The sequence below is a fragment of the Poecilia reticulata genome, chromosome 21, assembly GCF_904066995.2.
Source record: "Poecilia reticulata chromosome 21, P_reticulata-male-v2, whole genome shotgun sequence".
Lineage (NCBI taxonomy): Eukaryota > Metazoa > Chordata > Actinopteri > Cyprinodontiformes > Poeciliidae > Poecilia > Poecilia reticulata.
In genome coordinates, this window is record NC_088850.1 from 3,491,375 (window position 1) to 3,509,726 (window position 18,352).

The window sequence follows — 18,352 nt, forward strand, 5'->3', positions numbered from 1 at the left end:
TCATTCCAGTTGTATTAATAATATTGTTCTGTAGCTCGACTGTGAACCGATAAAATGTCATATGTGTGTGAGATGCATAAATGTACAATACATAATGATTCAAAATGCTCTTAAAATGTAGGTATGCAATGCATCCTACTATATTTATATCATTTAAAGTTAGAAAATAAAAATATTTAACTTCGGAAACATTTTCAAGACATTTTTGAGTATACTTAAGCAAAATTCACAACTGAGAAACAAATTGATTTCTGTAGTTAATCGTAGCTAAACATTTACTGTACTGAAATGTTTGCTTTCGGAGGCCAAACTGGTTGCAACAAATCACAAAACCAAATTGTCCTTCAAACTCAAAAAGCCTGTAATAACAAAGCTTCATCACATATCAGAAATCTGATTGTTTGTTGTCAATTGTACAAGACTTTTTCAAACCACATTCATTTTTTGAAACTATTCTTGCCGTTTTAATGAACAGTTGTTAAACTGAGAAAATGTCTCTAAGAAAATGAGCAACAGCTTGTGTTCTTTATGGCCCAATTGTTGACAACACTCCTGTTAGCATGACTTCATTAGCCTGATACCTCCAACCATTGTTTACAAATGAACAAACCTTTCTGATTAGAGATTAAATATCTTCAGAAAACCAAAATGAAGACCAGTTAACTTCAATCTAAGCACCTATAATTACATACATAACTTAGACATATTTTGTATTTGCTGTACCTCCAGAAGAGTAGAAATAACATCGTTGCACGTTGCAGAGCTCCCACTTTTTGCTATTGATGTAACACCATGGTTGGCTTTCCTTTCCCAACACATTACGACAATAATTGTTGTCTAAATCACTGAAAAAGATTTTTAAAAAGCAACTTTTGTTACCAAATATTATGTGTAAATAATGCCACTAACGCATATAAAATAAACTTTATATTCATCAGTTGAATTTCTTTCTATTATAAAGAATAATATTATTTTCTGTCATAATAACAACTAACTGTTTAATCATAGTAGGTTGTGTCTCCTACCTGCAGGGGTATTTTCCAGGTGTATGGGGAGTTTCTGACCACCTTTTGCCTTTATTACCATTCTCAGTCACAGAAATTGTGCCTCGGTAGTTTTTACCATTACCAGTTATACAGTTCAGCTCAGGAATGATGGCAGGAGGCGCTGATGCTAAAATAAGAAGAAAGTTGGCAAAGTTCACTGTTGGAAAACAAATGCATAAATTCAGATTGTCTTTAATAATATTTAGCTTGATGGTGCACAACAGATTTCTTCTAAATTGAGTTGGCTATATCTACAGCTTCTCCTTTCAGTCAAAACGGCCTCATTCATCCCCTGAACTTTGCAGACGTCGTTCTAACTTGACTTTGTGGCAAGTCAGCTCACAGTGAGCCAAAGCTTTCTTTATGTGTCTGGGCAGAGATTAGGCAGTTATACATAGAGCAACTTAAACATTGTTTAACAATGTTGGTTTAATGTGTAAAATTTGTTCTAAAATTTCTAGACTGAATTAATGAAAATGTTTTTTCAATCTGATTTCTATCTGTTGTAACATTTTTTTTTTTTACATCACTTAGTTTAGGTAGCATGAAATTACAAGCACAAGTGAAAGTATCAACTGAAACAGAGCGGCTTGCAGCAGCGGGGGATGACACAATAATCCCATCTCATGGCTGGATCTGTGGTGTAGCACCACGTTAGGGGATCATGACTGGGATTCCTGCAGTAGTTCTCATCCAGAGTAACTGAAACAAGGAACATTAAGAAGTTTCTAAGGTTTAATGGAGCCTCTTAAAAACAAAACTTTTAAACATGCGCAGTACGTACTTCAAAAATATGAAAACGTTCAGGTGAAGTCTTACACTCCATGTGCGCTGTGTTGGTGAGGGGTCTGTGAGTCCAGGAAACGGTTCCTCTGTGGTCCTCAGCGTTGCAGTGCATACACTCCCCTGTCATTTGAAACAAACTTGTTGAACTTGTTCAGATCTCAGCCTTGGGCTAACAGTTAGGGGACTTGGAAATTATTTCCAGTCTCTAACGTGTCTGCAGAGAAAGGGTGGGCAATGACGCCAAAAAATATCATATTTCTAATTTCCTCAATAACGATATCACAGACTATATTCCACATTTTTCAAATATGTGACTTCAATACATCAATTTTTACTTTCCTTTATATATGGTCACCAGAATAAAAACTATAATTATATATACAATCACACAATATGTTTAATGGGTTATAGACAATATAAAACAAATATAAAAAGAAACAAATTTTGACCAACACAAAAACTGTCTGAAATCATCTACCAAATGTAAATAAGTTAAATACACACAGCTAACAAACTGCTGTGGCTCAACAGATCGTTAGTTTTATAATATATTAATATGTTTTTTAAGAACTCCAGCAGTATGTACAAACTACTGCCAGGCCCCCACTCATCTGCAGATCAGTATCAATATTGAAACCCTCAGACATTTGATCCTGCATATGTGGGTGAACAATTCTGTTTGTTACTACCCAATAGTAAGTCCCGCCCACACCTCACAACTCTTCGGACTCACTACTGCCCAGTTCTCTGTCCAACAGGTCCGGAAAATCCCCAAAACCTGGGTCTTACCCTAGAGATAGTTTGTGGAGAATTATCTGTTTAAACTGGGGTCGGAGAGGACTCGTCTAGCTCTGACTACCTTCGATTCAGAAGTTATGACCCTTTACAGTTGAGGAACAATCAGCTGAGTAGCCCTCACAGCTGCATAACCCCTACAACCACTCCTGTTAACGGTAGCTCCTCTCCTGTTAACGGTAGCTCCTCTCCTAAAATAACGGCACTTGTTAACGGCTAGATTAAATTCAGAGACTTAGATTTAAGTCCCAGGGTCATTATTTTAACACTCACCAGAGGAAAACACAAAGCCACCCTGTCTCTAGAATCATGTATGTTAACTTTAACATATTTAGGAGAACCAACAATAATTAAGACTGACACAAGTAAACTCACTGTCCACACTTCTCATTGTAATTTTAGAGTATATTTTTATTAAGCAAGCTTTAGCAGGGGCATATGACAAGCAGGTTGATTTCCCAAAGGTTATCAAGTGAGTAAAAATATAATAAAATTAAATTAAAATCAATCACATCCTATACTTATTCTTATCCCTAACCTGTGTCACTAAGTTCACTGAGCGAGGCTTTGGGGGAGGCAGGTCAACTCATACCCGATGGTTCTTGGTCTCGGCAGCTGTAATCTTTAGGTGTCCTTGGTCAGAGTCTTTGTCCAGCCGGAGCAAAGTCCTCTTTCTTGAAGAGAAGCGGAGCAAAACCGTGCGTTGTCCTTATAACGTGCAGAATCTTTGTCTTTAAATGACCTCCGTCTCTTTTCCAAGTCGGCTGCGACAGAGTTGAGAGCGTTGGGTAGAGGCAGAGGAGTTGGTCGGATCTGGAACCAGGGTCGGTGGCGGGTGGAACTCGTCCCTTCTTGGCGGCGTGAAGTCTTTGAGCTTCCCCTGGTCCCGGGGTGTGGTCCTCAGCTGGTCTTTAGCCTGCTTCCTCTTGTTGGCTCCTCTTCTGCGCCGCGGACGAAGAACCCCTTTCTTCCCCTGTGCTCTAGTTTTTAAGCCCTCTCAACCCAGGGCGGTCTACGGGGCAGGGCTGCGTTACTTTAGAACCTTCCCACTGCGTCTTACTGTCTGTGGAAAGTCCCAACTTTCCCCAACTCTCTTATGACTCATTCATACCTCATTACCACATTTTCGGTACTTTCCTTGTTCTCCGTTGACCATCTGTTTCTGATTCTGCCGCGCCCTCGCCCCCACTCAGTGATGACTCATTTCACCCAGTTTCTCCTTCTAAGTCTTTCTGTTTTTACAAAACATAATGTGTTATTTCGTCGACCTATTACTTCAGTATGTTCCTTCCTCACTCATTATTTTTAATCTTTAATAATCAATGATTATTATTCAACAATCAAGTTGTTCAAACCTCAATTTCCATAATGTATTATAACATTCAACTGATTAAAAGTACAGAACATATATTTTTGATTATACATTACAGACATTCCTTCATTGGCATGTGTATTATTATTTTAAAACTGTTACAAACCATAATCATCATTTAATCATTATACAAGGTTTACTGTTATTTCTCAGGCCTTTATTCCGTTTTCTGCGTGTACCTGGACAGATCTCACATGCTTATTCCAGATTTCATGACAATTCATATGCATGATCATAATTTAAGTGTGCTTTACATGTTTTCATGTGATTGCATGATGTCAATTCTCTGTTCAGCTGGTGGAATATTAATTAAACCGAATGAAAATTAGATGTACTTGTCATTATTTTAATTTAAAACATATTTATTTTGAAAACGTTTCTTTATGAATGCTTTTATCAGGTGTTGACATCTTGTCAGTAAAATTACCCTTTGCATTGCTGAGTTAATTCGCTTCAAATTAGACAGAAACAGGCCTAATTCACACTCTCTTTTCTGCAACATTTTACAAATTCAGCTTGGATGAGAAAGATATTATATTATTGTAATTAGTTTCATTCATGTTTTCTAAAACCGTCTAGATATTTCCCCAACATACTTTCATTGTATTCTGGGTTTAGACGGCACTAAATCCAAATAATGTGTAATGTTTAAATGGAAATCAATCATTTGGTTTCCATTAGTTCAGAGCCACACATTTTAGATTCTTTTTGTGTACGGCCAAAATAAAGGAACTTCCTGGCTGTGCTGTTTGGAGTGACATCATTTCATTCAAATTAAATTGAAACCATAAAATACTTTGCTTAATTTATACCTGAAGCAAGGATGTCATTGCAGTTTGGCAAGCTGCAGTACTCCCAGGGTGTTTTGTAGTCAGTGGTGAAACACCAGGGTTTCTGTTTACCATCAGGGTTGCGACAATAGTTTTTATCTAAACCGCTGAGAGAAAAAAAATGACAGATTAAACAATTGTGAAACAAAACCCATTAGAAATCCAGTATAAAAGCTTGATTGTTTTTCTGAAATAAGACGTTCAACTCAGTTATGCTGACTCGAATGCCTTATTTTACTGAAAACACTCATTGCTTCTGGCTTCGTTAATCAAATTATTTCTCTTACGCGTCTGGAAACTGCTCTGGCACAATGCTTGGATGGTAATGTGGCGTTTGAGCTGCCCACTCCTGGCATGTTTTACCACTCGCCGTTACGCCAACTACGCCGCGGTACGCCTCACCACGGCCAGTGATACAGACCTGCTCAGGGTTCGACTCTGAAAGCAAAGACATATGAAGGATATACTCTTGACAATATTTTTAAAATATTTCTTTCTGATCTGATTTTTTGTTGGTTTTACCTCAAATATTACGTAGTTGGTGTACAGTTCAGAGTACAGATCTCCTCTGACTGTGTTTTTGCTCAAGCCTAAATGTTTCAGATGACCAAACTATTTAAATTAAGATAAATGCTGAGTAAATGCAAAATTATAATTTCATTAATTAAGAAAAAACAACCCAAATCCTGTAGAAATTAATACTTGATTGTGGCAACAAAATCATGTGTTGATGATAACTGTGATTATTTTACATTATGCTTAATTAATGTCATGCCAAGTCTGGGCATTGACCAAACCACTCCAAAACCTGTCTTTAAGAAGTGAACTTGCAGCTGAAACCAGGAATCTACATACACTATTTAAAAGAACACACGTCTTTTTTACCCAGACTGTCTGACTTTAAATCAGAATAAACATTTATCGTCTTAAGGCCAATTTGAATTACCACATTGTTACTATTTAAATGCCAGTAAACTGTACGACTTGGGTCAAGGATCAATGTTTGGTAGAAGACAAAGGCACCGAATTTACAATAATTTCCCTGTGGCACACAAAGGGTCACTTATAGCCAGTAACAGAGATCTATTTTCGTCCTCTAAGAAAAGCAGAATATAGCGGTCAGACCATGTGATTCAGTTTCAGAGACAGAGCAAAGGATTTGGTCAATAATGAAATGAATGGCATTGAAATCTGAGGACTTACTGCAGGGAGGTATGGAGCAATAATCCCATCTTTTGGATGGACTTGTGGTGTAACACCAAGGTCGGGAATCTCCATTTGGATTTCTACAGTAGTTCTCCTCAAGAAACTTGTTTGGAAAACTTTTGGAGACAATTATCAGAACAGGTTTTTGAAGTTTAGCTCAGCTACAGAAGTACAGAATGATCAGAGTTAGCTATTTATTGTGTTTATAACAATGAAAATTTCCATCATAAACCTACACTTTAGGTGTATAACCATGACTGTGAGGCTCCAAGGAGTCCCAGCGCTGGCAGATAAAACCATTTTCAGTAATGGAGGTTTTTCCTTTGTAGACATCAACTCCAGGTTGCATACAGTCCTCTGTAGACATGTAATACAAACGCACAGCAAAATCACATATATCATTTTGTAGGACATATCACTCATTTCAGTCGTTAGTGTATGAGTGCTTTTTGAGTAAATCCTCAAATGCATTTAAAAGGTGTATGGAAAATAGTAACGTGACCAAATTATTGGTTAGTACCAATTTGTTTGATGATTACTTGGCACTAACCCATTGCTTGTACCTGGTTAATACCAATGATGCAATCATTGGTTAGTATCAAGCATTTGGTACTAACCAATTAATTGTACCATCTGATTAGTACCAATAATGTTATAATTGGAAACGGTACAAAAAACATACAGTAGATTTTGTGTTTTGCAGTGTATATAGATGAAAATAAAAATTTGGTACTAACCAAATTTTTAAAAGCAATTGGTTAGTACCAATTCCTTGGTACTAGCCAAGGAATTGGTACTAACCAATGATGTCATCATGACCAATGTACTCGCGTAAAAAAATAATGTAAAAAATAGCAGTTTTCCACGTGTAGCATGGATCCAAAAAGGTCCATGCCACACGTAGAAAAATAAAATGAATATTCACATAAATATCCCATATCTTTAAAGCACAACTTCAATTTCCTGTGGACTCTCTGTGATCAATATTTGTTTCATAATGATCCCATCAGTCATCAGAATAAAAAAAAAAGATCAGCTATGTATTTGTTATATGATTGATATAGAAAAGGGGATTACACAATGAGTCCTACCAGTACAGCTGGGTATATCGCAGTGCTCCCAGACGGTATCTGGATCAGTGGTGTAACACCAGGATCCTTGGCTTTTCGAATCTGGATTTCTGCAGAAGTTTGAATCCAAGTCTGCGAGGGGATAGTTCTCTGGTTTGAACCTACAGCAGGCAAATTGACAAAAGTTATTTCCAAAGTTACAGAGGGAAAAAAAATGATAATGTAGTTATGTGGGACAACATACATGGGATTGTGAGGGGTGTCTGCTTCCCATCTCTGACACAGTTTTCCTGATTTTGTTTTTGCTTGTTTTCCTCTGTAATGTGTCCCACTTTCTTTCACACACTCCAAAAGAAAATCTGGATTATTAAAAAGGGAGCATTTAGGATTTATCCCCCCAACTAGCAGACATAATTAAGTTGCTGTGTTAGACATCACAAATGTTATCATACAAACTAAATGTTAATAACTTTGGCATGAAAGCAAAAGGTTTTTGAAAATTAAAGACTTACCTTTTCTTTCATACAGAATTGAGCTGACTCTGTGGACAACAGTCCCTGTTTTTGAATTTGATGCTGTTGTCCAACACTCATGATCCTTTTCCACATATGCAAAAGACCTAAGTAAAAAAAGACCCAGTTCAGCTTTGATGAACTTCTCTGAGTGAAGAACTCATATGTCCAGTGGGAACTTACTTGCATAAGAATGATGTTTCATTGTTGCACTTGGCAGCACACTCAGTTACAGTTTTAACTGAATACTTTCCTCCTTTTACCGAGACAACCATCGCTCCTTCAGTTTTAGAGTAGCCCTTCACCTTGGTATCATTGACTGGAAATGGAAAACATTTCAAATGTAGATCTGCAGCATATTAATGATAACATGAATGACAACCAGTCATGGTCAGGTTTGGGTCTGTTGTTATTTGAAGTATAATGGTTGCAAACAACACCAAACGATAAAACAAGAACAAGGCACTTCAACAAACAAGTCAATCTGATTATTTATTGGTTTAATTTGTTTAATCTTAACTTTATAAGTGGATTTTTTCACTGTTTCAACTTTTAATGTAGTTGCATTTTGGTAAATAATTCACACAAGACAGGAAATTCCTGTTTCCGGATTACCTGTGCGTCTCACAAACAGGGAGCATCCAGTTCATGACATCAGTTGAGTTTGGGCAACATAGTCATTGCACAAAATGTCTGTGATTTGAAAATGGCAAGAAGCCACTATAATTAAAAGGTAATCAAATGTAGTTTTCCTTCTTTGGTGCGATAATCTAATGCCAGCTCAACTCCTAACATAATCTAAACATTTTTGACATCATGAAGTTGCAAAGTTTAATCCAGTCAAAGAAAATCAAAGAACTAAAGAAGTTACTTATTCCATAATGTTATCTCAACTAATATTTTGTTCTTAAGTAAACAGGGTGACTTTGAAAAGTGGGGAGTCGCTGTCTAGGTGTTCTCAAAGACTTTGAGTTCATACCAACAGACTAGTTTTGGAAGATTTCTGTACATTAAGTGAAAACTCCTTAGTAAAAGGAGTTTTACTAAGTAAAAGGAGTTTTACTAAGGATATCACACAGTGTAACTGTACATGAGAGCCTTTGTTCTCTGTTTATTTTAAATTATGTCTGTGTGATGTATTTTAAAAATGTTTCATTGTTCTTTAAGTTTGTTTAACAAATGTACCGAGTTGCTTGCTGTTTGCAACATCTGCTTACATCTGGGTTTTTTCAGTTTGCAGGTCTGAATGTCTTATTTGCAGATTAGCATCTGCAAACCTCACACACCAAAATAATGTTGTGCTAAATGCCCAGTGTTCCAACCACTGTAGGAAAACTGGGAATTATGGATAAAAATTTTCCAACCTGAGTTTTTCTAGTGTGCAGAAAGATACAGCCTTGCTCTATCTTCAGTTTTGCCTTGGAATTTGTAATTCATTTTAATGCAAAATTATTACTCACATGTTGCTTCTGGTTCAGGGGAATTCGAGGTGTTTGCACAGCGAGACACATTGCAATACTCCCAGCGAGTTTCAGGGTCAGTAGTGTAACACCAGGGTCTCTGGTCTTTCCCGGGATTACGACAGAAGTTATAAGCCAAGTGGCTAATGATAAATAATAACAAGCCAAATCAAAATGAACCAAAATAAATACTGTAAAAACAAAACAGTATGTAGTAATCAAGTTCCTTAAGTTGTCATGTTAAAGAAATGTGAAAAAAGTAAGTTTGACTAAATTAATTAGATTGCATGTGACACAAGTTTTTTTTGTTTTTTTTAAGTTGGAGCACCATTGTTTTCAGTGCAGAGGCGTTGATCCAGTCACTCACATTAGTCCTTTTAGTTCCAGTGGTTTCTCTTACCTGCAGGGGTAGCTTTCTGGCGTATAATCATGCCTGTGAGGCGTTTGAGACGCCCACCTCTGGCATTTTTTACCAGATGTAGTCACAGCAATGAGACCGCGGTAGGATTCACCATTACCAGTAATGCAGCTCAGCTCTGGTATTATAGATGGAGGCTCTGATGCTGGAAACGGAAAACAGTTTACTGAACTCAGAATAACTACAATAAATACAAACACCAATAAACGATTCTGCTTATCTAGTATTTATTTAACATGCGTTTGTGTGCTTATATGGTTGACCCTTTTTTCTATTTTATTTATTGCAGATTAAATAAATATATTTTTCATTAAATAGAATAATAAGAACTACTGCAGATTGTGCAGGGTAAAGAGCGATTCAAAAAAATTTGATCATTTTTTAACTACTTTCAAACATAAGTACAGCAACTTACTGCAACGAGGAATAGAGCAATAATCCCATCGTCTAGATGGGCTGGAGGTGTAGCACCAGGGTCGTGAATCTGCATTTGGGTTTCTGCAGTAGTTCTCCTCCAGAAACTTTTCAGGAAAACTAAAAAGATCAACAAAGGCACAGCTTTTGTGTGTGAATGTGAGCCGTGCATACACCAGAGTGATTGACAGCACTAAAACCCTCCTTCTGGCTCTGGTTTTTACTGTTTGAGAAGGGTCTTTGGATTGGTGCAGAAGTTGCCAATAGCAACACGCAATAAAAGCCACGGTTCAGTTTGCGAGCAACGTGTTCGGCTTGGTTTGTTTTTGTTCAATACAGGAACCCAAATATGAAGTAATTAGATACTTCAGCCAATAAGCTTTTCCCGGCTTATTGGGGGAAATCCACAAGATAATATTTTAATAGGCTGAGTGTTTCCAGCCCCCCAAACAACAATACGCTGCCGACTCAAATTAGTGAGTAAACAAGCCGAATTCAAACACAAAGTTCACTATTTTAAAACCTTCAAAACTGCTGCTGAAAGCGCCGATTCTGTTATTAGCCTTTTTAATTTCTATGTGTTTGTAAAACAACCAATCCAGGATCACCCTCCATTTTTCTTTGTACTGATTGGCCGAACTCTGGGGAAAAATGAAGATATTGATTCTGCTGTTGTGCATATTAATTCATATTAAAGTATAATAGGAGTTTGAACTATTAGTTAAGGAGCTATTTTAGAGGGGGACTCAAACATTCACCAATTTTAATTATTAGTGGGCAACTGTGGTCCCTAACGTTCCTGAATACCAACAGAAGAAAAAAAAAGTTTAAACCTACTTCTGCACAAACACTGAAATTTGAAGGGTCTTCCTTACACTGTGGGGAAAAAGCCATGATTGTGAGGGATTTGAGAGTCCCAGCGCTGACAGGTGAAACCATTTTCCGTTACAGAGATTTTTCCTTTGTAATCTTCTCCTCTGCAGTGCATACACTCCTCTGAAGGTGCATGAAACAAAGACAAACACAAAACAAAAGGATATTTTAGAACATTAATCAGCCCCTGGCTAATTTATTTTTTAAAAGATCTCAAAAAACAGCTGATAACAAAACATATTTATAAGTTCAGCTCAGTTGACTGGCTTCTATTATTTGCGATATACAAATACATAAATGAATGAATCATACCGGTGCAGTTGGGTATGTCACAGAGCTCCCAGACGGTTTCTGGGTCAGTGGTGTAACACCACGGGCTCCTGAGAATCCCAAAAGGATTTCTGCAGAAGTTGGACTCCAAGTCTGCAAGGGGATGTTCCTGTGGTGTGAACCTTGAGTGTGAAAACATTGAGAAAAATTACAGAAATACAAAATTTTGTAAAATTACAGTATATAAACACATACATTGCCTTGTGAGGAAACATGGCATCCCATCTCTGACACAGTTTTCCTGATTTTGTCCTGTTCACTGTTCCTCTGTAATCTGCTCCTTTTTCATTAACACACTCCAGGAGATATTCTACACAAAGCCGAGAGAAGATGTGTCTGAAAGAACGTCTTCAAATATCCCTGATACTACAGAGCAAAACAAGTAAAGATAAAATGACACTTGCTGTTTTTTTCATATAAAACTGAGTTCCAGTTCTGCACAACAGGTCCAGTTTTTGAGTTTGATGCCCATGTCCAACATTCCTGGTTCTGCTCCAGATACACAAAAGATCTAAAAATGAAAAATAACGGATATTACATTTGGAAGAGTTGCAAGGACTGAATAATCTTGGTCATCAGTAGGGAGCTTACTTGCAAGTGAAAGACATTTCAGAGTCACATTTGGCAGCACACTCAGTCACAGACTTTACTGCATACCGGTTTCTATTCTCTGAAAGCACCATCGTCCCTTCTGTTTTGGAGTAGCCCTTCAATGGGGCTATATTGTCTGAAAAATAAATAATTAATAACAATAGTAAATGTAATTTATTACTTTCCACCCCGTATGGCAGAACCAAAATATATTTATTTTCCACATTGTGAAGTGCTTCTACTTCTGCGTTATCCACACAGATAACCTTTAGTACAGTAAAATATTTATGATTTTACTTGGTTTGGTTCACATAATAAGGCACTGGTGATTTGCTGACAAGAATTTAAAACTATTTTCACCCCTGCAGTGCTTCCACAAGTACACCTGTACAAGTACACCTGTACAAGTACACGCAGAACTCACTGTCAAAGTGTGTAAATCAGGTTGTGAATCTGTTTACCTGTTGAGTTGGTTTGATCAGTTTGCAGCCCTGAGAACAAAGAATGAAATGTCAGCAGGTGTTAGAAAGGCAGTGTACATTCAGCCAATACAGACATGCTTATTGTTAAAGGTATTTTTATTCCACTTTATTTCCTCTGACCGCCAGAGGAAAGTGGCTCCAGGGGCTGTATTTGTGTCAACAGCTTTATTTTTTACTGAAAAAATGCTGAAATGCAGATTAAGGGATTTATTTTTTATTATTTTATGCTTTTGTGACTTTTAAACAAGCTAAATTTTTAAACATACATACCTTGTTTTTCCAGGTTGGTAGCATCATGACAGAGGTTTCTGGATATATTGATGGCAGCATTATGGAAGGATTGGTAATTTGAAAAAAGATATAAATGATTTTCAGTATCTTCAGAAGCAATGGTCCTCAGTTGGTTAATGAAATGTGACTTGTGAATATCTTGGCTCACACCTATAAAAAATGTGCTCTGTTATAAGAAGAAGGACTTGTAGGTAATGTGTTTTTCATTAACTAATGAAACTGAAACATCCACACAGAAAACAGATGTTACCAATAGCATAGATCTCGATTCCCCTGTCTTTCAGATTCTGTGCAGGGATTCCTACTTGATCAACAGATAATCCATCAGTGATCAGAACAACTTTCTGTTTTGCGTCTGGACGCATCCCTGCACTGGGCTGAAAGTTGTGTTCAAGGACGTGATCCAGAGCTTTTCCTGCATGTGGTAAAGAAGAAATTCAGAAGGTAAAGAGACGTTCTAGGAATGAGCATAACATGTCTGGAAAAAATAATCCAGCTGTAGGACTGGAATTTGTCCTCACAGCATCCAGAAACTCTAAACTCTTACAGAGTAACATTTTCTCACTGAATGTAGTCTATCATGTAGAGACATTTAAAAACATACATGTGTAGCTGCTACAAATTTGTGAGATTCATGCATCACATAGATCATATGAACTTTGTCCAGCAGCTTCTTTGAGGCTCAAATTCTGTCTGATTAAAATAGTGGTGCTGCGGGCTCCCCCTCCAAAAATGAAAGAAAATCTCAATGGTAATCTGTGACTCAGCATTTTCTAACTGCTGGTTCTTCTGTCTCATATTGTTCTAGACAAACTAACAGTAGAAAGTCGACCCAGGTTAGACTTTGAGGGAAAAGTTGAGCCGCTGAAAATGTGAAAAGGTCCAGTTTTGAGTTGTGAACCAAAAGTCCCAGAACTCCATAGACCCTTGCTGTGGACTCAATAAGATACTGACCTGTGCGTGCAATACTCTGCAAATGTTGCACTATGTTAACGGCCTCCAGTAGGGACTGCTTCTTATTGTAACTGTTCAGGTCCCACTCAGTTTTTGCATTGAGACCGTACTGAGTCAAACCTACAAAAACCAGACATGACAAACAGAAACCTTTAGCAAAAATATGTTAACATTAATATTGAGAAATACCAACATATTACATGCACTAAATTTACTCATTACACAACTTTTGTCTAAATGATAATGCAATACCTATTTGCACTTTGCTGGGACCAATGGGACGGTCCTGAATTATCTGGGATATGAATGATTTCATTTTTTGAAAGCATGTGCTGGTAATACTATCAGAGCCGTCCAGTAAGATCACGATGTCATCTTTGGACGTTTCACACTGAGATCCTGAAAGAATAAAACAGTTTTAAAGTTATGTGAGAAATTATGTGAAATAAAACTATGCTAAAGCTCAGGCTTATTTATCTTTTTGACATATGGCCACAATTTGATGATGGGACTTAAAAATGTATTGTTGATCAACAATACATTGGTTCAAGTGAACATGATGCTAATTTTATTGCCAAATATTTTGGTGATATCAGTTGAATAAACACAAGTTTTCCTAACTTTTTTCTTTTTTGCACACCATCATGATATCACATTCCCTGAGCTTTAGTATATCAGTAACAAATGTAACATCAGAGGTGAATATCAAGGGCATGGAAAGTTTATTCCACTGCCAAAGTGGAGAAAAAAACTTGGAAGCCGTTTACACTACATTCAGCCCTTCAGCTGTGGCTACACTGTAAACCATCCTGACAATCTGAGACAAGCTGCCATGCTCCACCTCCGACCGCCAGAGGAAAGTGGCTCCTGTTTGGGTCAATGGTTTTATTCTTTGTGACTTATCTACTTTTAAAATAATTTGAAATGCAGATTAGGGTATGTATGTTTTATTATTTCATGACTTTTGGTCAAACATGGCATTTTATACACTCGTACCTTGTTGTTCCAGATTGGTAGCAGCGGGACAGAGGTCGCTGGAGATACTGAGGGCAGCGTCAAGGAGGAGTTGATGGGTGAAAAAAAAGTATAAATGATTTTCAGAAGCAATGGTCCTCAGTTGATTAATGCCATCCTCTTTGTAAACATCTGGGCCCACACCTATAGGGAATGTGCACTGTTATAGTACTGATCTAAGAAGAACAACTGGACTATTCACAGAAAACAGATGTTACCTATAGCATAGATCTCAATCCCCCTGTCTTTCAGATTCTGTGCAGGGATTCCTACTTCATCAAAAGAAACTCCATCAGTGATCAGAACAACTTTCTTTTTTGCGTCTGGACGCATCCCTGCCCTGGGCTGAAAGCTGTGATAACGGACATGGTCCAGAGCTTCTCCTGTATATGAAAAGAAGAAATTCAGAAGGTGAAGAGATGTTCAGCATTACATGCCTAGGAAACAAAAAATCCCGTTTTAAGCGTTCTGATTGGAATTTGTGCTCATGTGACCCAGTAAATATTCAGAAGCTTCTGTATTTAAACAGACATCTGCAGCCTAATATCACTTTCATTAAAAATGTGATAGGCTGTTGTGCGGTAAGCTCCATAAACAGACAGGGATACAAACCAAGCTTGTCGTCATAACTTTTAATACGGAGTCGAAGCAGCCATCAATCATAATGAACGGCAGTTCACGGTGTAACCGCAGATTTGCAACGAACATTTTTACAAGGTAAGAAGATTAACGTCCATATTCTTTATAAGTAAGTGTGATTAGAAAGATATCAAATATTGCATCGTGGAGGAGATACGCGTCTAACCGTAACCATGGAGACAATGCCGAACTCTTGTGGCTCAGCAGGCACAGAAAAAACTGGTTAGCATCTTGTCTTTTGTAAACTTTTAAGGCAGCTCCGGTGTAAGAGGAAACGCTGTTTATGACATAGTGATATAAATCATGTGAATCGTGTGAATTCAGGCCAAGTTGGCATTTTGATCACGTCAAATATGAGGAGGTACCGTCTGTTGCTAAGCTAGCTATTTCAAATTTTTGTAAACACCGTTTTCTATGAGCTGTAACCAGGTGTGGACTCAAGTGAAAGCCATGAATAAACTGGCAAAATAACTTGGGGAAACTATTTCAGTCGTTGTGTTCAATACTCCCGATAACTTCCCATGTCCATCATGGCGCCTCCAGTGATTAAGTGACGTTGCAAAGAGTCAATATTGCGCAACTGCTTCTTCTGTTTAATTTTGCTCCAGCAAGACTAACAGAAGAAATGTACAAAGTCCCAGTTTTGAGTTGTGACCCACTCAGATCCCAGATCTCCTCGTGATGAGACCCCTGCTGTGGACTCAATACTGACCCGTTAATGTGCCTCCTGGAGTTTGTCGCATTGAGTTAATGGCCTGCAGCATCATCTGCTTGTTATCGTACCTGTTCAGGTCCCACTCAGTTTTTCTGTAGTTACTGTACTGAGTCAAACCTAAACAAAAACAGACATGAATAGATCAAATCTGACAGAATCTTGGAGCAAAAATACGTTTACACAATAATATTGACCAATACTGACCGTAAACTAAATTAGCTCATTAAATGACACTTTCAAATGATAATAAAGTAATACCTATTTGCACTTGGTCGGGACCAATGGGGAGGTTCTGAACTACCTGGGATATAAATGATTTTATTTTTTGAAAGCCTATGGTGGAAATACTCCAAGAACCCTCCACTAGCATCACAATGTCAACTTTAGACATTTCACACAGAGATCCTGAAAAAAAGAAAACAGTTACAAATGTATGTGGAAAAATAAATGACATTAAAGCTATGCTAAAATACAGGCCTACTGCCATATGGCCACAGTTCTGACTTAAATATTGATTGTTGATCATTGATCCAAAGTAGATGTGGTCCCATGGACCAACCTGAAGCTGCACCAAATTAGGAAAACATGACACTGATTTAGTTGTCAAATATCTTGGTGATAATATCAGTTGGATTAACACATGTTTTCCTAAATTGTTTTTCTTTTTTTTTTTTTACATTATCATGACATACCAACCACTTTCTCTGAGCTTAAGTATATCAGTAATAAACATGACATCAGATATGAACACCAATGGCATGGAAAGTCTATCCCACTGCCAAAGTATTAGCAGTCATTTGAACTGCAATTTTGCACATGTTGATGTTGTGATGGCAAATATAGTTTGATATATTATGCAGCTCTAGATCACTGTGCATCAACACAGTGGTTGCCAAGCTGCCACCATAGATGTTGCCCTGATGCCCCTAGCAGAACAGTAGAGTCCTGTAATGGCATGCGAAGAGTTAATACAGTTCATTGGCTTCATTCCCATATTTATGTGGGAATTTTACAAATACATAGCAAAAAACTCAGTTATGTTGAACAAAGCTGAAATTATGTCTATTGAATTACACATAGATCTTGTTATATGACATTAGTGACTTTTGTCCTGTCACTTTAAAAACAGCTGAGATGAATCTGCTTACCTGTGGCGTTGTGAGGCTGGTCAGCTCGCAGCCCTGACAACAAAGAATGAAATATGGTATTAGAAAGGTAATGTACTTTCAGCTGGTACCGTCATGTTTACGGTAAATTGCCTGCATTTCTTTAGGACTTTATCAAGTCCAGATGACTTGAAAGCTCTTTACGTTCAGGTGTGGCTGCATTGTAAGCAGCCCTGAGATCATCAGAGAAGCTGCCATGCACCACACTTTGGCCTTCACTCTTCATTTACCAACTATTTGATTTTTATTTTGACTAAAATAATCACTCTGATATTTTTTGTCTTACCAGTACAGATGAAGGCTCCCAGCAGAAATGCTACCTTGTAGAAGTCCATGGTGAGGACCTCACACCAGCTGGTCATTATTTGCACTCAAACATCCCTGCAGAGGGATAAATATAATGTATTGGATGAATAGGGCAGTTCAGATTTTAGCCAATGGTTGGCCTGACAAGTAACGCAGAGAGCAACAGTCCATAGTCCTTGTTTATATATTTTTCTTTCCAGTAAGTGAAGCTTTGCTATTTACACTGTCAAAGTTTGATCCATTTTTAATTTCTCTTTCTGAATTTTTGTCTGTTTAAACAGCTGCAATTAATGCAGGTGTGGACAGGTAAGCAGGAAAACTTTTTTTAAAATCCTTGATGAATCAAAAACTTGTTTCCTTCACTATACAAAATCCAAAACGATATAAAGAATTTTGTAACTTTTTTTTCTACAGTGATGCAACAGTAATGCTGGGAAGCCAGTGTTTGCAGAGATTGTCATTGACCCAGTGGAGTTATACATTAAAAACAAGGCACCAAATAAAGGAGCGCTTGGCCAAAAAGAAAATTATTTGCATTTGGCTAATAGTTTTACTTTTCTTCAGCAACATTTGTTAGAAACAAGATGGCAGGACTCTGTTTGCTCATGCCAAATATCTTACTCTGCTGCTGACTCAATGATTAATGTTAAAAAAAGAGGTTGACATTTTAACAATTTGTTCATTTAAAAAACACACAAAACCGCATGATGTTTGAACTGCCTTGTTGCTGAAATGTGCTGCACATGAACTTGACTTTTTATGCTCATTGGAGTTTTTCAAATTTTGTGGTGGTGAAACAAGAACAATCCATGTTCTGATATTGACCAAACAAAAGAGTGCATCATTTTTAAGTTTATTGAAAATTATTCATGCTTTTAAATTTTTTTTTTTACAAATAAAAAGTTTGCTTTTATATATGATCTAGTACTAAAAACAGACTGCTAATGATGTGTTCAGGTTGAAACCAGAGCATTTTATTACAATCTCAGCTGTTCTGCAGAAGCTTTCAGGAGGATTTCAGTCAAACAGCATCATGGAAACAGAACAGCAGAATAAATTCTTTGCAGAACAAATTTTCACAT

At 37.3% G+C, this 18,352-nt stretch overlaps 2 protein-coding genes across 4 annotated transcripts; both read right to left on the reverse strand.

Annotated features, from left to right (window-relative positions):
• Positions 1-501: 501 nt before the first annotated feature.
• LOC103457234 (plasminogen-like) lies at positions 502-11,617 on the reverse strand. Of its 3 annotated transcripts, XM_081602312.1 has the most exons (18): positions 11,308-11,617; positions 11,095-11,234; positions 10,785-10,905; positions 9,911-10,029; positions 9,478-9,640; positions 9,078-9,220; positions 7,801-7,936; positions 7,618-7,724; positions 7,350-7,464; positions 7,127-7,266; positions 6,272-6,392; positions 6,033-6,151; positions 5,117-5,267; positions 4,812-4,936; positions 1,866-1,952; positions 1,641-1,748; positions 1,026-1,173; positions 502-845 (listed from the first exon to the last, which is right to left on the reverse strand). In XM_081602312.1, the coding sequence occupies exons 1-18, from the start codon at positions 11,325-11,327 to the stop codon at positions 698-700; spliced, it is 2,211 nt and encodes a 736-aa protein (XP_081458438.1). In that variant the 5' UTR covers positions 11,328-11,617; the 3' UTR covers positions 502-697. The 3 variants fall into 3 exon arrangements, 2 of the variants coding, with proteins under 2 accessions (XP_081458438.1, XP_081458439.1); XR_014085540.1 differs by lacking the exon at positions 502-845 and having other exon boundaries at positions 1,089-1,173; positions 1,831-1,952; XM_081602313.1 differs by lacking the exons at positions 502-845; positions 1,026-1,173 and having other exon boundaries at positions 1,609-1,748; positions 1,831-1,952.
• On the reverse strand, positions 11,423-17,465 carry LOC145549838 (matrilin-1-like). The gene is made up of 12 exons (XM_081602798.1): positions 17,251-17,465; positions 16,947-16,979; positions 16,057-16,203; positions 15,796-15,915; positions 14,663-14,827; positions 14,427-14,588; positions 13,683-13,829; positions 13,431-13,550; positions 12,727-12,891; positions 12,456-12,626; positions 12,165-12,194; positions 11,423-11,478 (listed from the first exon to the last, which is right to left on the reverse strand). Exons 1-12 carry the CDS (start codon positions 17,324-17,326, stop codon positions 11,423-11,425), a joined length of 1,392 nt encoding a protein of 463 aa, XP_081458924.1. The 5' UTR covers positions 17,327-17,465.
• Positions 17,466-18,352: the final 887 nt, after the last annotated feature.